This window comes from Brachionichthys hirsutus, chromosome 20 (genome assembly GCF_040956055.1).
Source record: "Brachionichthys hirsutus isolate HB-005 chromosome 20, CSIRO-AGI_Bhir_v1, whole genome shotgun sequence".
NCBI lineage: Eukaryota > Metazoa > Chordata > Actinopteri > Lophiiformes > Brachionichthyidae > Brachionichthys > Brachionichthys hirsutus.
The window spans coordinates 7,353,197-7,374,805 of NC_090916.1; the positions used below are offsets into that span (position 1 = coordinate 7,353,197).

General features: G+C 45.8%; 1 protein-coding gene across 1 annotated transcript in view; it reads left to right on the forward strand.

The window, feature by feature from the left end:
- The window catches only part of tbc1d32 (TBC1 domain family, member 32), a 29,509-nt gene extending 27,466 nt beyond the window's left edge, over window positions 1-2,043 (forward strand). The window contains exon 33 of the mRNA XM_068753783.1: window positions 1,924-2,043. Within this exon, the coding sequence (XP_068609884.1) occupies window positions 1,924-2,043 (120 nt within the window). The remainder of the gene's footprint in view (window positions 1-1,923) is intronic.
- Window positions 2,044-21,609: the final 19,566 nt, after the last annotated feature.

Genomic DNA, 21,609 nt, shown 5'->3' on the forward strand with positions numbered 1-21,609 from the left:
CTGCAGGTAAAACAGACTCAAGTGAGGAAAAGCTTAAGAAGACATTGTATTATATAATTAATGCATTGATTATCTTACCTAATGATCTCTGGAGTGTTAATGCAGCTCGTCTCACCTGTTAGCATGAAAACGTTCAACAGAACGGTGCTGAACAACCATCCATCCACGTAGATGTGCCTGACTATCTCTCTCCATCTTTGTCTCCTCCCACCACCGAGACAATACCCCCCCCCCCGCGCCCCCCCTCCCAATCAGTCCTACAATGCCGGGACTCAGCAGGCCCGGGTCACGGCCCTTCCTCTCCCACCCGGCTCACGTTGCCCCTCGAGGTGGCCCCGCCGTGTAATTTGTTTGGGCTTTGCAAAGCCTCGAGATTTGAGCCTGCTTGCCGCCCGCTCCCCGGCGAGCTCATTTCCCGTGGGTCAGGGGTGTCAGTCCTCAGCACAATTCATCTAGGGACTTCACACCAGCCCTCCCCTGAGACCGGTTTGTCTTCAGAGAGACCCCAACAGGGATTTCCACCACTTATCTCTCTTCATCACTTCTTCTTTGCCTGTTCCAGCGTCCAATCCCAGCTGAGCTGAATTAAACAGACCATCTGTCGGGATCTACGTTCCGTTCCGGAACCATCCATCAGACTGGAACAGTCACTGCCTGCTCCTTTAAATATAAAATATCACTTTATGTGCCCTCAGTCCATTTCTTTCCCTTGCACTCCTTTGTTTTCAGCATGCATGATGGTATCTTATAAGAAGGATCATTATCTCGATGTCAGGCACCGTCACAACTACTCATGGAGGAGTGTGAAATGATCCTCAGTGTCGTAGATCAGAGTGAAACTGAACGGAGAGGAAATCGGAGCACGCAGGAGCACCAGATAAACCGCGCTTCCCGCAAAATGCTGCCTCCTGATGAAATCTCAAATAATCAGCGAAGGCTGATGCGGCTTAGCACATCGGAATGCAACGGTTATCATTTATTGATGCGCGTGTGCCGAGTCCTCCGGAGTGTCTCGAACCAAAATCCATGAAACGGGAAGGAGGAAACGGGCTCCGGGAACGGAGTGTAGTTTATGAAGCTTTCCAGATTGTGTTTCTCCAAGATGCCACCTCATTTGTTCTTTGTCCATTACTTTTAATGTCCGGATATAACGTGCCTCGAAGGTTTAATTACAGAAGCCGTTAAATAGCGGTAGTTTATTGTGCTCGGCTCGGCTGACGATAGAAGGGAAACTCGTGTCGCTTGGCTCTGCGTTGTCGTTCTGAATGCGGCGTGTCTTCCGGGTTCTGCTAACGGGCAACGCCACTTGCAACGCGATGCTCTCCACACACGGTTATTTGCTCTGTTGTGTGTTTGCGTTTCCCGTGTTGCGGCTGAGGCAATAATTACACGGCATCCAAAATGAAAATGCCGCCCGAGCAAATTATGGAAATCAAATGTTGCGTCTGGACTGATCCTTGTCTGTCGGCCAGTTGAGACGCTGCAACTTAAGATATTGTTTCTCATTACCTGAACTCAGGTCATTGACGTTGTGTCCAATCACGGTGCAGCATTCCGTTCCCAGAGCCTTAATTCGATTTGGCGTGACTCAAAGCAAAGTATTTTAATGAAAAGGACGTTCATGCACACTTCCTGCCTGAATGCCGCTATCTGTCTGCGCATCGGCGTCCTCAATGAGGACACCGGCTGCGACTGGGGAGCGGAACACAATCAGAAGGAACAAAAGTGCTTCTGTTGCACATGTCTCGTGCGCTCAGAAATGCTTCAAATGCTGCAAACCAGAAGATTGAAATATTCTTTTGTTGAACAATTTATGTCCTTAAATAGGCCATTATCCTCTGTCTCATTTAAAGGATGCTCCGGCGACGTAGCGATAAAGAAACAACTCGCTGTTTTAAATCCTTTTTTCTTTTTTGCCCGCAGGAGGAGCCGATTCGGGGCTTCAAGGTCGGCGACTACCTGGAGTTCATGGAGCGACTGGAGCGACGCTACAGGAACATCGTTCTCTCTGACATGACAAACATCAGACACCCAGTTACATGAGACGGCACAAGTTGCTACAGCGGCCTTTAAATGTGGCCATCTTTCACGGAGGATGACTCACGGGAACGTTCGTCTTCATCATTTTCTGAAAGCAAATATATTATTTATTTGACTTTGACACCAGAATGAAAACCCGAGTGTGAACTGATCCGATGTTAAACCTCTTACCCTACAGCGCTCCGCTTTCATCCACAAACTGCAGCTTCAATATGCTGAACACATTTCTAAGCACTTTAGAATAAAACTTGGTCGTTTCATATTCCAATTCTTCATGGGGACAAAATTGGGGGGGGGGGGGGGATTGGAGCGTTTCCCAATTCTAAGACAGATTGTTATTCTGCGAGTTACAAATTGAAGGTCCTTGTGATTTGCTGTGACGTGGAATCTTACTGTTCCTGCATGCTGTAAGTCTCAGCTGCGTGTCCGGACAAATAAATCACCTTTTGGATGTCGTGTTGTCGTGGTTTTCATGGGTATCAGATCCTGAATGGACCCGTGATGTCCGTCCCGTGGCTGCTACACGCATCATTAATGCCAGGACACGCAGCAATGCATCCCCCCCCCGCGTTGGTTGCACTACTTACTCGCTCTGTGTATGAAAGATGCATGAGCAAAGCTTTTATCACTGTGATAAACCCTCATTGGTAACCGCAGCCTTTTCTCTCTCTCTCCCTCTGGGCCGCCGTCCTGTTGTCCCTCTCCAGTCAAGCTGAGGTCTAAATAATAAATGGGTCCATCGCATCCATCCATCTCCCACACCGGCAGCGGTTACCGTAGGGGGTTCACAGAGCCGAACGGTCGGAGGTGGCTCACATTAAGAGGAAACCGATCAAAAGGTGGCGCTTCCCGCAGAGCGTTTCACCGCTGAGGGCGGTTAACATTTAGTACCGGAAAAACGATGACGCTGCAGTCGTCGGTTGTTCCTCAGCCGCTTGTTGGCAGCGCTCCACAAACGCCGCAAGTTTAACCCGTTGGAAAAGTTGAACAACTTCTAATCCGGTTTGTATTTCAATCTGGTTAGCTAAAACATACAAACATAAAGAGACCAAACGGGAGGCTAGAGTAACAGGAGGGAGGGGGGGGAGAATGAGGGTGAGATGCAGGATCCCGGGACAGATCAGGTAAACATCGAAATGTCAGACCTGGAAGCCAATCAAAGGGTTTCAGACTTGATTTTAGGCCCCGCCTCAGAAGGATTTCAGTTCATTCATCCCTTTCACTCGGACGGAGAAGCAAAGCCCAGGACAGATTTAAAGGGAAATGCAAGGTGGACGGCGCCTTCTGCCGAGTAGACCTCCACGCCAGGAGAAGGCAGCAGGAGATTGATTTGGCGGGGGGGGGGGGGGGGGGGGGGGGGGCAGTGGAGGGCCGTAATCCGTCAACGCTGCAGACGGACCTAGAAGGTTACCGCGAGGGGAATTCGACTTCGCTGAGAGAAACGGACGCTCCCGGCTGGAAGAAGGATGGAACGTCGACTTCCAAACAGCCCCCCCCGGAGCAGTTCACGAAGCCGGACAAACTTCTGAGGAGCGAGGGGACGTCTGGCCGCCTTTTTCTCTCATAACACTTTAACGGCCTGGCGGTGAACCGGACGATACCGGCTGAGGGGACAGCCGCCCTTTCTGTTGTAGCTCCATTGTGTCCGTCTTCACCTCTCTCTTCCCTCGCTTGTCCGTCACTCCTTCCTGAGCCGTCCTGACATTTATCTCACGCAACCAGCCGACGCGCTAATTCTGACATAATGACATGTTTATTTCAATTAGCATTGAAAACCTGATTACCACGGCGCCGACGGGCTCCACCGCTCGGCGCAATTTGGAGACGATGGCCGTGGCGAACTTCCTGGTTGCGGGTTGATGATGGGCTTTTTCAAACGGCCATTTTGAACAGCTCATCTGGTAATTGGGCGGACTAGGCGAGGAGGAGGACTCAGAGAGTTCTGCCAAGCCCGATCCTCTTTCGCTTTCATGTCGCAGACGTTCATTCTGAGCACATTTGTGTCACCGATTCTTCGATTAAACTCGACTATTTTCACGCTTTCTTTCCTCTGATTCTAATCTCCACAGCTTTTCCGTTTGCTGGGAGATTTTGCTGCTTTTCCCCGTTATCGGATCCTTATCTGATTTTTTTTTTTTATGGATTCTGGTTTTGGCTACTGTCGCTGCCGATTGTTGTTTCCATCTTTTGTTTGCAGATTATCTGCGGTATTCCTGTGTAAAGCAAAGGCTTAGTGCTTCAGGGCGTTTCGTATCAGCATTTCCATTTTGCTACGGTCAATATTTTTCCTGAATGGAGCGCGTTGTTCACTTTATGCATGTGAATGGGAGGATTTTGGGGATTGGGATTGGGATTGGGGTCTTGTTTTACGAGGCGTATTCATAAATATGACCAGAAGGTCATCGCACTTTTAAAGGAGATGCTTTCAGAACTTCTTAATCAATCTGATGGCGTCCCTTTTTTTTTTTTATGAGGACGCTTAAAATAATTTATTGATTCCCAAACTGCAGTGAATAATGATGAACCGTCTTCACAGCCTGTTTGTTTTGCTGTGTCCCTCGAGGGGCCTCGTTCTGGTTCCCTTTGATTTAAAGCGTGGCCCCCGCTCTTTGTTTGGAATGCATGCTGCAGGCGTTCCTGGAGCCCCTCTGCTCCGAACCCTGCTGCTATCAATTCTGCTGCCTGTCAGACAGTCTGGGTAGAAGTGGTGGGGAGGCACTGAGAATGATAATTGCTATATTCATACTCCTCATGGCGGAGACACAAAGCCCCGCACAGAGACCGCTTCGGTGTCTCCTCCCTCGGTGATTCCATTGCTTGGATTTGTGGAGCAAAAAGCAAGTTTTGGCTTCTAAAATCCCTGTAAAATCCTCAAATATCCAGGGTCTACTGGTACATGAAGTGGCCTCCTGGCGGCGAAGAAGAGGCCGACTAATTGAGGGAATGACAGTGGATTGAGTCGCTGCATTATTAAAGGTTCCGGCCTCAAAAAAAATAAAACGGAACTTTGCCAAAGCCTTTAATGCAATCAGGACAGTCTAGAAATTACCGCCACAATCAATATGCAGCAAGTTTAATTCCAAACCAATACGGTGCCAGCAATTTAGATTTCAGCAATAGAGGCCAAATCTCATTAGGCTGGACAGCGTTCCAATAGTAAAGACCAGGGTATGAAATCATTCTGTGATTTAATGAACTTTGCTTTCTAATGAAACCACTGCTGCTCCTCTGCAGGGTAAAGCTGAGAAAATAGTTCCTTCCAGTCAGAAAACTAATTTGGATTCAGTCACGAACAAATCATTTTGGATCAAGTTCTAAACAAATATCACTGCGGAACATTCGGACGGTGGAATGGCAACGAAATAAAACACACACACCGCATCGCCTCAAGCTCAGCCCAGCTACAGAAAGCAAGTTACACTTTAAACAATCAAGCACCAACCTCAAAATGTAACCATTTTGCAGCACAACAAAACCCAAAGCCGGAGCTGCAATCATTCCCAATGCCCCCCCCCCCCCCCCCCACACACACACACAAGTACACCACAACTGTCCACCGCCGAACATCTGCTGAGGTTTTTAGATTCAGCAGATCCAAAATCAATTACAGTTTGACAGCAGCTGTTAATTAAAACTAACTGAGGAGCGCGATGAATCACAAGTAGGTGCAATCCTTGGCCTGGGTTTGAAAGCGTTTAGGTGATGTCAGAGGGCCATGTGTGCTGCAAAGTGTAACCTTTAACCCCCGTCTGGTTAAGATGCAATCATTTGCTTTTAAAGCCCCTGAAGCGTAAAACCTCTTCTTTGAGTGGCGTGTAGTTGTTGAGTCTGACGGTGAAAGGTGCTTGTTGTTGCCACCTGCAACCACCGGGGACAAAGCAGTGTGGATACCGAGACACAGGTGACACAAAAAGAACCTGGTACAGCTCCCACAGCACTAGAAGACAAAGGTGAGAAGGTAAAGCAAAGCAAGAGCAAAGTTTCAAACCAAGAATCATTTAGCATTTTATCTCTGGCAGGCAGTCAAATGAAATGCTGTCAATAACAAATCAATGAATATTCTGATGAATCAGGGGGGGGGGGCTGAATACTTTTGTGTAAACATCACGGCGGGATGGTTGTGTATACCACATATTAATTTGCATATAGAGCGAGGAGAGCGAGACATGAGGCGATAGATGTGAGTCCCTTTGTGGTGGAATCAGTCTCGTTACAGACTCAATCCAGAATATATTGGCTGTTAAAGATCAACCAGAAATGGTTTAGTCAGGGAGGGAGGTTGGGATTGGAGCTCAGGGATTACAGCAGGCCATGAAATCAGCCATTGGCTCAGGCGGAAAGCCATGACAACAAAGTGAGAAGAGCTCTAAACACTCATATCTGTAGAGAGGGGTCATTATTGGTGCTTTTACAGCTAATTCTACAAAGAAATATGAGATTTTCCCACCAATTTAATGTATGAAATGCATTATTGCAGGATGTAACAGCAGTAGAATTACAAAGGCACCGTTTAAAAAGAAGCGTTTTAGAGGATGCTAATAGTTTGATTTTGCCTCCATAAAAAAAAAAATATATATATATATATTTCAGGTTTAAATTTCACAAAATCAGACTATATACACTCTGCTACTGCTGCCTCAGGAGAAATAGAGCGAGCCAAGCTAAACGAGGCTAATGATAGGAGCGTTCACGTTAAACTAAAGTCACGCCAGCTTAAAGCCATCTCTGTGATCGATGACGCCGGCAGGCAGGTGGCCGGCCAGACGAAAACACACAAACAGCGTTCAGCAGGGAACAGGACACTGCAGGTCCATTCCCGTCTTTCCCCATCCTCAAGTGAGATTCCTTTTTCCGTATTCCCTGCAGCTAAGAAGTTGGACGCCTCAGGCTATGCGATGATGTCATCGGAAGGAGCTTCTGTCGATGGTACGGACGTCCTTCACTTTGAGAACCTCAGCTGTGATCAAGTCTCGGGAATGCCGGGAGAACGTGGAAGATGGATGCTGATGCCCGAAGGAGCTCTAAGCATCTTCTCTCAGCCTCCACATCATCACCGGACCACCAGCATCTCTGCAGGACTCCACAGATGATGATGATGATGATGATGATGATGATGATGATGATGCTCACACTGACACTGAGCAGACTGAAGGCAGGAGATTTACAACTCCGCCTGCATCTCGAGAAAACATCCACCGCTTCTCCCGCCATTTATAACCAGAACGCTGCTTCCTGGAATTCTCCGGCTGCTCGCGTGAAAGAACGTGAAATAAAATGTAAAATCTTTTACATGCGAGACTCTCACTGACTTCATGCACTTTGTTTTGCAGACCCAGAGCCGATTGTCTTTGACTCTAGCAAGCTGACGGCGAGTTTGAATTCACACACAGTCAAAGGCTAAGCCGGCGGGGGAGCAGCAACAGCACGCAGGGGCGGGGGGGGGGAATGTCACGGCGATGTCAGACGTGTTAGCTTAGCACGGCAAGACCGGGCTCGCCTCTGAATGTCACCACCCTGGAGACACACACACACATGCACACACACATGCACACACACCCCGCTGCCCTCCACCAATGGTCATGTTTAAGGACACGGCCAACAGTGAACCTCTTTATAAGGTCACATTTAAATGTCACTCACTTTTAATGAAAGATAATAAAGTTAGTTCCTCCGTGCACACGTGAGAACGCTGCAATTTAACAGATTACATCCCGTGTAGTGTGTACTTGATTATGAATCTCTCTTACCCAATCACAATCTGCCATGTTCTCCTGTTAGCCAATCACGTGCAAGCTGTCAAATATGCTCTCTCTTTCTCTGCTGTCATTCAGATCCGCAACCCACCTCCACATCAACCCGTGGACACCTGGCCACCTCCAACCTTATCCTTCTATGAGGTCATCATAACCTCAAGCTCCGCCCCTCACCTCCATTAGCGTCGAAGACGCCAGGAGGGAGTCTTCCGATGGATGGCTTCCGATGACGATCTACTGCCTGTCTGGTCCGAGTAACGACGAGAGAAATTGAAAAAAAAATGTAACTGGCTCTCGAGGTGTCAAATAGAGATGGTTCACACACGCACACACACACGCACACACACACACACACACACACACACACACACACACACAGGTATGCACGCACGCACGCACGCGGGCATTCATGCATTTGTCCATGGGGATCGTGGGATAATGGAGCGAGGCTGTTGAGTCTGAAGATGAGGCGATGATTGCCACGCAGCCCCAAAAACAAATTACAGCATTAAAGTCTCCAGCTCATTTCAAAAAATTAATGCAGCCATGATGAGTTTCTCCATGAACAGAAGACGGATGATTATCCTCTACAGGGATCTCAAAGTTCACCAGTAGCCCTGGTTAGCCTCCAGGGCCAGACGGCCGTTCTGAGATGTGATCATGATGATTTGAATCCCAAATATCAAACAGCATCGACTGGCCTGGGAGCAGTTATTTGTGCATAATTTGGAGAAAGTCATCTCATATTTGCAGAGAGATAACTCCACACACGTCGTCCCTCCTTCTCCATTTGTTCTCAGAATTTCCAATCTCCACTTTCTCCAATGATTCCGCTCCTGAGATATTGTTCCCTCCCTCTTGCTGCTATTGATCCAGTAATCCATTAACTAGACGGGGGGAGGAGGAGGAGGAGGAGGAAGGGAGGTTTGGGTCCCCGCACAATTTTATTTGGTGAGTTATTAGTGAATATAAGCTGGGACTGAAGCATCAATGTCCTCGTGTTTGCTTCTGAATGTAGAGGAGGAGACAAATCAAGCGGACTCGTTCCTTTGTCGTGTTTCTCCGTTAACCAATCGAACTTTAATGCGCTCTCTGCTGTGGCTTACTGGTTTACTGGTTGACTGCTGTGGAAACCTGCCCGCCCTCCCATCAAACTCATAATTTGAATCGCATAAAAAACCAAATTACTTCAATCTGGCTGAAATCTAATGTTGGAAACTGCCTGAAATATGACATCTTTTTTTTTTTTTATATATATGTCTAAAAAGTCTTATTTTTTGGAGAAAAGAGACTTTCAGTCATACAGAATATCTCAAACAGAACGAGCCTCGTGAACCATTTAAACACAAAAGTGACGTGAAATCTAAGCAAAAATAGCCTCAGGTTGCAAATCAAATTTCCACATTAGATATTAGATAAGGCGACGCAGTGCTCTGAAGTCATGCGCGCGGCGCGCCGCCATTGTGGGAGTAATTGCTGCAGAAAGCAGCGGCTCTATATATACTCTCTGGAGAAGGAGATGCTTTTGGTTACGTGGTGGGAAAAACCTCAGGCAGAGCCATTTGTTATGGAGTCAGTAAAGGTGTCGTCGCTGCACCAATCCGCTCGTCTCGTTCTTTGCAGGCAATAAAAGGCACAGCGGCGCTGTGACATTATTTTCAGGGAGATACATCTTCATCATTCCCTCCACACGGTTTGTGCTCGTCTCCGGGGTGTCAGCTGACAGGTTTAGTCTCCGCCAACGAGCATCAAGCCTTAATGTTCTTAAACACTGGCCACCCACCTTCGTGTTACTGCAGGTTATGATTGAAGATTAAAAAGCCACCGAGATGCACTGAACGAATTTGGCCACGCCGTGATAAGCGGTTTAATAAGCCACACCATCAGCTCACAGTGTAACAAATGGCAACGAGACTTCATTCGGCAGTATGGATTTTCTCCCGGGGGATTCTTGCTCCTGCAAGAAATACAATGCAGCAGCTTGCAAGGCGAGAGAGCCGAACAAATTAATGTTGGACAGGAAAGCCCCTCCAGCATGCATGAGACGGAGCTTGGACTAAACGCAGACGGAGACAAGGGTGGGGATGATTCTCTGAGACGTCTGAAGCAGCAACAAATACGCATCTGAGCTGGATAATAACATACGAGCAGCAAGGCTTTCAAAAGGTTCCACCAGATCCGGGTAGTGACAGGAAAGCACACTAATGTCATCGCAAAACAAATCCCCATGCCCAACACGCCCGTTGTCTATTTTGCAGTGCAGGAATAATGCCACTTTCCCCCGGCATCTCACCGTGCCCCCCCCCAACGTATTTACATAATAAGGGTGAGGAGACTGTCTACATTACTGCCTTGAAATCCCATCCGAAGAGCAAAACCACCTGATGCCTTACCGTGCTTCGCAATCCTTTGTAAAGAACTAGCGATGACTTGTCTTTAAAATGAAAGATTAAGATTAGATTAGCTTCTGTTTGTCATTGTGTTTTTACACTTTTTACACTGCAAACACGCAACAAAATTCCATTTACACTCGCGGCCTTTCCAGAATCAAGCTAAAGGTTAGAAAGATCAGATCGGACTCCCAGTGGGATCCTCTGAATTCACTTCGTAAGCCCTACCGTCTGGCATTCATGTGATTTCTGTTTGTTTGTTTTGCTTTTATCCAACGTTTCTAATGTCATCTTACATTTTTCTTAATGTGATTTTCCTTCTGTTCGGCCTGCTAAGAATAATAAAATAAAGCTTGCAAATGTTTCTTTTTTTTTTTTTAACTGTAATGACACAATAGGAGGATAAAGATCGACTGAACGCTACTTTCCTTGCTATTTCTGCATAACAATCATTTATAAATCAATTTAAATTCAAATATCCTGCATAATCGTACATTAAAATGTTTTGTTGTTGTTGTTAGATTCCAGAATGATGCACTCCACTCTGTGTGAATACTCATCAATATAAGCAAACCCTTCATTTTGCTCTCAAAGATATGGGCACAGCTGTAAATATGGAACACTAATTAGACATAAAGAGTATAGATTAGCCAGAGAGGTCGGAATGTTTACCCACTATTAGTAATTAGTAATCCATTAGTCTGGCTTTAATCAATGACCGGAGACTGGAGCTGTCATATCTGCACATCCCACGAAGCATACAGCTAGAGTTATTTTAATGTTTAATTTCCTTCTTTTACACCCAGGTAAAGAATATTTGAGCTTCCAGGCGGGAGCACAATTTATTTCTAAATGTTAAATTCTTGCAAACAAAACAAAACACATGACAAGTTTGAGAATTTATATAAATAGCTGTTGTTTAGGCTCATGCAGTTTTTTTTCAATTCTGTTCTTTGGTTGTGAAGCGAAGCATCTAAATGTGTTTTCCATCCTTCTCTCCCTTCTTTCATTCTCGCCCTCCCGTGTCTGAGTTGTAATTGAAGACAGCCTTTCAGACAAGTTTATTTCTCACACGCATCCAATCGACTGCGTTGCATTTTTCTCATGTCACTTCCTCAAACTCTTTTTGGAGAGAGGAGGGGAAGAAGAAGGAATCACTCTCCGCTTGTGAAGCACTAAGCTCTGATCCTGATTGCACATCCTCCAGTTCCTCCATGACTGACGTGCAGCGCAACGTCCCAAATTACTGCCAGAGAGTCAGAATAGATGGAAGAGCATCAGCGGGAGAGGAAAAACAGGCGTAATTCATCTTTAACAAAAGAAAAGTCAGTTTGTTGGGAGGGAAAACATGAAGAAAAACAAGTTTGTTGCTTCGTGTATATTCTGTTGTCGCCTACGAATGTTTTTCCACCTTGTTAGGTTATTTTCTCATCAAAATGCACATTCGAAATATCGCAAACTGCTCCCCCATCAACACTTTATTATATCGAACTTGACACTAAATTAATTATAGGGTGTAATATCAAGAGGCGGGTGGATGTGCGCTTGGGATTTTTGGAGGCATGGTCCGGTCAGGAAGGGATTGAGCTTCATGTGGCGTAGCGCCGGTTCTTTACCTGATACAACAGATTAAAAAGCAGAGAAAAAAGCCTGGAAGGGGGATGGGGGGGGGGGGCACCGTGAGCGAGGATATTCTTCTTCAAAAATCCATATTGTTCCATCCCCAATCAGCAGCATCGGATTGTTTGCAACCTTTTCCATCTTCTTCGTCTGTCACGTCGACCCCTTTCTGTACAGATATTAAGGATATGAATGCATGCATTCTGTTTGTGTAGCTGGAAGGGATGGATGGATGAGTGTAGGAATTAATGCAATTAAAAAGTGCAATTAGGGAATGATAATTAACTACAGCTGATAAACAAACAAGCTCGATGATACCTGCGGAGGGTTCGGCGAAGCAATTCCCAGGAGGAAGAATAACGGCCTCGGATTATCTGATGTTTCTCACAAACGACATTTCTGGCTTTGGGTTCCATGGCAGGCAGCAGAGTTTGGATGCTGGAGCTCTGGGGGATTATTTATCAGAGGGGGGTGCGGGGGGGGAATAAATATAGGTAAATAACATCTTCAACAATAAAGATTTAGTCATCTTTCTATTACAGCTCAGAAGCCTTGCAGGTCTTCACCGAGACACTGGAATTAGCATGGGCAAACGGATTTGTTCCGTCTTCATTTGTTCTCTCTCTCCATTACCCCCCCCCCCCCCCCCCCTCCTATCCAGCATTATTCTCCTCCCTTCTCACCCTGGAATATTAAATTCTGTCAACACAGATACGACACTTGCAGCTGAAACAACAGTCAGGCATCGCCAGCCGGCTGTAACGGCCCGGGGTGTCATTGTTGTCTAATGCGAGCGTTGCCATGACGCCGTGTAGATACCCGTATACGAAGACGACTGTCTGGCCGGGCAGCTCGCTTCGTTTTTTTTTTTTCTGCCACTCTGGTAACATGACAGTTTGTAATGAGCTGAACGCAGGCGGGGTGAAGCGACGCCGGCAGCCTGACAGGCAGGAATACGCGTCAAGTCGTACAGCTGTCCCCTCGTTGCTACAAGAATAAACTCCATGAAGTACTTTGGATTCGGAATATAGAAACTTTATGGAGTCGGACTCAATAATTTAGGAAAGACAGAGGAGGTTGACTTATTTCGTAGAAGGAGCACCCTCGTTCATATTTATTAAAATTTGATTTATTACTTTGTCATAACATCAAAAAAAGGCCACACTGACCATTGATGTAGTTCCTGCACTGCCATTGTGTAAAAGCTGCGGAGGTGCAATGTGAGAGCGCTAAATACAAATCAAAGGCCGACACCATTATGAAGGACACAACGTGGAACTACAGAGCAAGGTGATGATGCAAGACGCTGTAATCTCATCTCGGAGACGCACCGGAGCTCTGGGGCGCTTCCACTTTTATTTATTCATCTTCATCGTTATTCCTCCTCCAGTCGCTGCCTTTAAGGGTACAGTTTGAATACTTTAAGTCGGAATAGTAGGACAGGGAATGCCATTCCCATTGCAGGAGTTAATCCAAAAGTGTATCTTTATCCTCAACAGCTTCCCAGGAGTAAACAGACAAATAAACAAATGGCACCAATCATACAATAACTCCAAAATACTCCAACTTCCATTGGCTGAGGAAAAGGATTGAGGCGGGACAAACTACTGTTTTAAAAAGCCTCCATTGTAGGTACAGTAAACGGGAAAATCCGGATTTCTCTGTATCCGGACCGGTATCTGGATCATTCTCAAAATTTGATTGGATCCAAGTTAGAACAAAACCCATCTTCAGATATTTTTTTTTGACTGGAGTGTTAACAAAAATTTCTAAGTGATCCAGAATCTTTTCTGGTAACTTTCCCGGCATTTCTTGAGAATTCCACCAAGATCTGTGTGTAACTCTTTGAGTTCTGTTGCCGACAGACAGACAGAAAAACAAACGCCAACGCCGGTGAACCTCGGCGTTCATGCCCTTCACGCCGGCTCCCCACGGACAGGTGAGTGGACAGCTATAGTTGCATGTTTGCATGCAAAAGGCACACACACACACTCACCATCCACACCACCTGCACTCATGAGCCGTTGCTAGGAGCAACAAGCTCATCCGTATTTTACAAGGGTAGGTACGATTGTGAGGCATTTGTCATGGGTCTCCTGCCATCAGAAAGTGGCAGCGCCTGCAGAGAAAGGCTCCTGATGAGCACTTTACTGAAAAGGAAAATTGCACTGGTTGCGGCTTCCAACAGATTTCCTCTCGTCTGGCACACAACACCAGTCGTACGCGCTTCAGCGCAGCATCACAAAGCTGCATTCAGCGTTATGTATGAGAACCTCGAGGACATCAGACAACGCTATACTTGGCAGCTCGGTGCAGCTGGGTTCCCCGAATGCCAAAAACAGAATCAAGACTCGTAGAAAAGAAAACTACAAATGCTTCGTCACATTAATACATTTCCACCATTATTCATGCATTGCTTATTATAAAAAAAAAATTAGAATATAAAAATTCAAATTTAAGCAAGTTTCAATGTTTTCCTGAAACTTGCTTGAATTTGAATTTTTATACATTAATTTGTCAAATTGATGGAGGCTTAAAATTAACAATGACTTGAAAGAGAGACCCTTTTGTTCCATGAAAAAGAAAAACGCCGTCAGAGCAGCTCAGTGAAGCGAGGATAATTAACTCTTTCATGACCGTGTTGTGTCCCCAATACAGTCCTCTCACAAAGACACGTTTTGCTTAACTATTGCGACTAATTATGTCCACCAAAAAGGTCGGTCCTTCTTTAGGCAACATTACACAAATATTACAAGATGCGTTTCGCTGGTTTTCCCATCCACTTTTGCTTCGCTTTCCAGATGACTTGTCTCTGTTGTGAGGCAGAAGAGTCTTGATCAAGAGGTGAAGAAAGTTCTGTGTCTTCTCTAGGCTTCAATCCATTGAGTCAGCATCCCTCTGGTCTTCTCTCTTGCCCCTGGCAATGGTGGGAGGACGGGCTTTGAAAAGCGTCAGACAGAAGCCCATGTGGAATTAATCAATGCAATGAGAGAAAGAAAGGAAGAAGAGCAAGAAAGACAGGGACCCGGAGATCAGACGAAGTGGTGTCAGAGATGGATGAAAAGGGGAGCGTCTGGAACTCTGGCGGATTGCTTTTTTATTTGAAATGGGATCAGATATTGTCCCGACACGGATCCACCTCTGATTTACGCTGTTGAGTGAAATGCTTTTATACTCGGTGAGTAGGAGACGGGCTCCTCTAAAAAAGAACCTGTCAATTTAATTCAATATACTAACACAGGTGTCATGGTGGCGTAGTGGGTAGCGCTGTCGCTTCACAAAAAGAAGGCACTGGGTTTTCTTACACCTCCAAAACCATGGACTTGAATTGGTTACTTACAAGATGGGGTGACGCACGAGAGCTGAACTACAGATGCAGGGTGGCGCGGCGCGGCGGTGGAGCGCCGGCGCTTTATGGGACCATGAGGGTTGCGGGTTCTGTTGATTTACTTCTGCGGCGCTCATCGGACCGGGTGGTGGACGCACCACGGAGATAAAAAACACACAGATAAACTCACCATGAGCTGGGAAGGAAATAAAGAGGCCCCGCGCCTGCAGTCAATGCCTCCCAGCTCGCTTTACACAGTCCGGCTAACGGCGAGTCAGTGGCAGTAAAACGCTGAGTCATAGAAATAATTATCTACCGCTGCGCTCGCAGCACGGAGGACGCCAGGGGAGAGACATTCCTGTTTCCCATTCATTCTTCTTTTTGCTTTCGTGTCGGGATAGATCTCCCAAGAAGAAAGGGAATGCGGAGAGATAATGTATTATTGCTCTCTCTCTCTCCCTCTTTCTGGGGTTTATTACGTGATAAGCCATTTCACTGCCTCTCCGCCGGCTTCCCTCACGGCCTCATACCGCTACTGGGGTCATCCTTCACTGCCGATAAAACGTGTTTTTATTGGTTTGATGATTAGAGACACAAACAAGTCCCGCACACAAGAAACGCCATAGAGCTGCCAAACTCCGTGTGTTGCCTTTTCTTGCGTTGAAGCAAGACGCCGGGTCAGTCTTAATGTTGTTTGAGAGCAGAGAAAATCTTTATAGAAGTGAAAAATATAGAGGATATTAAGATATAAATGTCGCCGTCCCAGGAGGATGCCGATTATTTTTCATGTGACACAGAAAATAAATGGAAAAATTAAAGGGTGAGGTAATTTCGGACCAATCCAGTTTGGACGCCTCTGAAGGATTTCCAGAGGCTTTGATTGTGAAGAGAAAAAGAAGAAATTTGCAGTGACAAATCACTTAAGTCTCGCTGTATTGAACACGTTTCCATTTCAGGCTCCTCGGAGGCTAAGTGAATCAAGAAAGTGAAAAGGCAAACCAAACGTCTTCCGTCGCTTGAATAGCTTCTGCTGCCGTCCAACGCAGGTTCAGAGGAATGATTATTGGGTTTATTTGTATTTAAAAGGGAACCTGAAGTCGGGCTGACTTGTCTAAACAAAAGACAAAGGATAAACCTTAAGGTCGTGTTGCTGATTAGAATGTTCCTCCGCCGCCCGAATGAAAACATCCATCATCTATCCTACCACCGGATTTCATCTGGATCAGATCCAGATTGCGGATACCGTCGCGATAGGATTATGGAAGAACCTGCTTGATGGATCATGATGAAAAGAAATCTGAAGATGGGTCTTGGTCTAATTCATATCCTCAAATTTTGAGAGCAATCCGGATGCCTGTCTGGCTGCAAACAAAATCAGCATTTTTCCATTTGATCTTAGCAACGAGAGAATTCTGTAGATTAATACAGCGAAGCTAACGCTATAGTTGTGCATGCTTGGGCGGCGTCTCGTTCATCCTTTCCCTTTTTAAATTCACTGTTTTACATTCAATTCAGCAAACAGAGTCCCACTAATCACTAATTCATTACAGCAAACACGGGCCTGCAGTCTGACTTGTGCATCTCTCCGCAAGCACATTTACAGAATTTGACCAAAATAAAAAAATGCTGCAACATCTCTAAGCTAATTAGCAGAGGGATTTGGATTGGAAGTGCTGACAGCAGCAGCCAAACACTTATGTTCTGACTGTAAATGCTTGAGCAGCACTATCGGTATCACTGCACAAGCCTGTTCCGCTTTTGATCCCGATTATAAGAGCGTTCCAGCTTTTGTCAGCAGCTCAAGGGTCAAGGTGGACCAGAGCTGGAAGCAAATGAAAAAAGAGAAGCTTTGATTAAAAATAAATAAAATAAAATAAAATACGTCTGAAAGCCCGAGCACACATTTAAATAACATTCAGTCTAAATCAGATCTTAGCTGCGCATTCGCACAGGAAAGCCTCCGTCATTCACAGAGAAGCGTCTGAAGCGGTTTCACCGAACCCGCTGAAGGAAGCTGTGCAGTGAAGTTTGTGGCCGGTAATGATCTCCCTGCTTGTCACGGAGAATGGAGATGCATTATTCAAGGTCTCGGCAGGAAAGGGCAAACTTGTCATCTTGTGTGCCGCGTCGATTAATGTCCACTGATTCTCGCTGCACCGCCAGCGCAGAAGTGAAAACTGTACATGACAATCCAAGGATGTGCTCTTAGGATAGCATTTCATCCATTTTACATTGTTATTATTTTTTTAATGTGGAGCCAGAAGCTTCCTCCATTTGACCTTCAAAACATTTGATAGAAAGTTTCACATTTTTCCCTGAAGCCCGAAGTGAAGAATGAGGTGAATTCCATCCTTGCTGCGTCTTTGACTTTTGCAATGAGTTCTTCTTGTTGGCTCGACTTCACCAGGACGGACGTGGAGACCCACTCCTGCCAGCGCCGCCTCTGTGGATGTGGGTTGTCAGTCAAAGGCCCGGCGGGCCGATATGCGGAGAGTCTCCGTTTAAGCCAAGGGGAGCAGTTGAGTTAAAAGTTAAGCTGCTTTTCCGCTCCGCGGAACCGGATCTGCTCGACTTGACTCGACTTAGACGACAGTACTGCCTCGGGGGGGTAGCTGGTCGTCATGGCGATGACGCCGGCAGAGCTGGCCTCACGCTGTCTTGAATGCAATTCACACCTCTTATGATTTTTTTCATTAGCTTTTCAATATGGTGCTGGGTGTTCCATGTATGCCGGGCATTGACCAATCAGTGATCTGCGATCCCTAAAATGTTCTACCAGGTAATTTTTACCTGACAGGAAAAACCACACGGAGGAGATATGGTTCAATTGTTGCAAGAATAATTGAATAATTTGGTTCTTATCAATTTATCATTTGACTCATCTCTGTGGGTCAAATTTGAGAACATTTCCAAAACACAAAAACTCATTTCCACCAAGCATTTCATAAACAACTCTCATCTCCCCGGGGAGATTAATAATTGATCAGACAGAAAGCCTCCCTGCAGCATCTCGTTGATCATACTCAACATGTCATCACTCATATCTGCGCCGCCATCGCCGCCGAACACGGCGAGAGATAAACGTGCGCGTCGGCGTGTGTCTGTTTGGGGCGTCGGACTCCTTGGATGACACGGAACAACTCTGCTTTCTAATTGAATTGTGATTCAGTCCCCAAAAGTGTAGAGCAATTAGCAGATTGATGGTGACTGGTGGCTGCAGCCAACCGGGAGGTGTGTGTATGTCTGCACGTGTGTGTGTGTGTGCATCCGCATTAATCACGCGATTGCTCTCTCAGTGCACGCGCAGACACACACAGCGTACGTGCAGAACCGTCCCTGGTGTGTGTTTGTGCAAAGATCCCCGCCCTGAATCAGAGTTTGTGTGAATTCTTAACTGATGGGGTTTTCAATGTTAAAATTTAATTTAGGGAATAAATGACTAAATAAAAATACCACGCATGAATAAAAAGTCAAAATGTGTGTGTGTCAAGTCTCTTGGACGCAATTTCCATGAGCCGCTAATGTTGGGGAAGCTCAGCAGACGCCGGTTTGATGGCACAGCTGCGCCGCTGCGCACGAATGAGCTAGAAGAGTGTGTTTAATGAAAGTCCACATGAACGCAGCTGAAGGTGGCCGCCGTGACCGGGCATGCACCGACTCACAACAGGAAGAGGACATCAGGTCGAAAAGAAAAGAGTCCACTGACCAAACACGGAGAAACACGAACTCCGACCGCTGGAGAACTCAACCCCAGGCAATCATCGGGGTGGAAACCATCACTTAGCTGATTTAATCCTCCTGACGTCCTGTTAGAAATGCTCCAGATGACTTTCTCTGTTCAGAAAGGTGATATAATGCTGGAGTGAGTTCCACCACATTACACCCCCCCGCCCCCCCAGCACTGGTGACGATGTCTTGCTACCGGAGAGGCATCATTAGGTGGAGGAAGAAGGTCAAAAGAAGAAGGCATAAACGTGAACACGTGTGTCTTTAAATATCTTTCTATCAAATTTCTAATTAAAATAAAAAGAAAAACTTTTTTTTATATATATATCTTCAAAAGCTATAGATCCAGAATAATCCACCGTTACTGAAAGTGTTGCTTTTAGTGAATAACTTCTAAACTAATAATGGTGTCAAAGTGAATCTAAAAGCTAAAGGTTTGTTTTCTAGATTAAAGAATCTAAAAATATAGATAAAATAAATGTAGGACAATAATATTTAGTGTAAATCACAATATGGGGGATTGAGGTGCTTGGCGGAGGTCTGCGCTCGCCAAGTGCTTTTCTAGTTTCGATTGCCACTTGATGTCTGAAAGCCTCCACAAAGGGTATATTATCCTGCTCGAGTAAAGTGCGCGGATGAACGGCTGCATCCTCAAACTCTGGTTTGCATCTGTATAATGACATCTCCTGTGGGTAGAATCCTCGCTGTATATTCTGCTTCTTTTCTGCCATTTACTCTGAAATAAAAGTTTGATTCCCGTAAAAGCCAGGTCACCTTCGGAAAGAAAAACCAAGTACTCAAAAAAAAAAAAAGAGAGAGAGAGCAAGAGAGAGCATAAAAACAAAGACTAAAAGGATGAAACAGACGGATGCTGCTCGTCAAAAACAAGATGAAATGCAGCTTTTTTTGTGGGCTTTTGCTTAAAAAGCCCTCAATTATGAATGTAAACCGAGGATGACTCACATTCAAACAGTGACTATGAACAAGGGATGCCTGCTTTGGGGGCCAAGGGCCAACTCTTCTTTGTTTGAAGCCACAGAAAGCCACAGATGCTGAAAGGATGTGAGTGGGAGCGACAGGGACAGCAAAGTTGAAAGCTGAAGAGCCAGGGGGTGGGGGGGTGGGGGGGTGCCACAGGTGGAAAATCACTTCCGGAGAACAAGAGTGAAAATGCATTTTCATGCATCGCGTTCCAGTTGAGCACCAGGAGAATACAAGTCGGCCAAACAGAACAGGAAGTAGCGTAAACATTCACGCCGGCGTGTTTGCTGCTTAGCTTTCATCTGCGGTACGGCGGCATGCTGTTGCCAAGATGTAACGACCTCCAATATGGCTGCCAAAAAGCATTTAGTCTCCCGAGAGGCCGCCATAAAGCAGCAACATCCATCCATACTTCCTGTTAACGGCACGGATGATGAGATGGCCTCGTGATTTATCAACCGCATCCGTCACATATTTCAGTGCTATCTGTGTGCTTGTCCTTCTCGGGGGGGGGGGGGGGGGGGGGGGGGCATTTGTTGTCACAGCGTGCGAACACCCCCCCCCCCCCCCCCCCCACACACGCCTCATTCACTCACCCTGATGGAGTCGATGTTTTATACATATACACAAACCCCGGTCGGTTCGGTTTGAGATTAAGATGCACTTTATGGCGCTCGCAAAGGAAATTTGTCTTGTTAAGAGGCGCCGCCGAGGACGTAGCAGAAACAGGAAACGGCAGCGAGCCGTTCGCTGGTCGAAGAGCAAAAACTCAAACTGACAAGACTCCGAAGGGACAGAGTCACGTGTGAAGACGGTGCACTTTAGGTTTGAATTAAGCAACAAATCAAAGACAAAACGCTCAACTTTACGAGCAGGGAAGCATTTTCTAAACTATAAAAAGCACAGAGCAAATTTTGAAGCTCCATTTTACTGCAACGTTAGCGAAAGTTTCAAAAAGTGATCCAGAATCCGGGATCTCTTCTGGATTCTCACCAGAATTAGTGTTCCTGGTAAGATTCCCAACATTTCCTGAAAATTTCATCAAGATCTATCTGTACCTTTTTTGTAGTTATTTTGCTGTCAGTCACTCAGACAGACACACGGACGGACGGACAGACAGCCAGACACCCTTGAAAACATAACCTCCTTGGTTTTTCATTTGTTTTTAATTCAGTCAAAAAATAAATGTATTCTAATTTAATGCATGAATGGCTCCACGGCTATTTAGAAAATCAATGCACTAATGATTTATTCAAATCCAACACTGCCTGAAAGTAACTACTTTAAAAGCACTCAGACTGACCAGCCGATGAATCATCCCTGCAGATTATTTGGAATAATATCATACAGCAGGTCGGAGGGAGCGTGAAAACCGTTTAATGATGCTTGTTCTCAATGGTTAAACCCGCCGACGTTTTCCTCTGAAAGTAACACAATGCAACAAAACACAATGCAGAAGAAGCAAAATTCTCCTTTTCTTTTTACAATTAAAACGTTTTATAATTAACGGAGATCGCTGCGATTAACGACCTGCGTCCATAAAGTGTGTGTCCTGTCGGCCCATAAAGTAAATCTAATAAAAGGAGCACGCTGTCCCTACGTCTCGTGCACGTCCCACAAACACAAAGTAAATAAACTATATTTCCCCCGGCAAGGTAGAGAGAATCATTTTTCTTTTCCTGGTTTCAATTTTATCTCTTCCCTTTCTTCCATTCGGCCATTAAAGGAATAAAAAGGGGGAGAAAGCGACGGTCGGTTAAGTCTCAGCAGC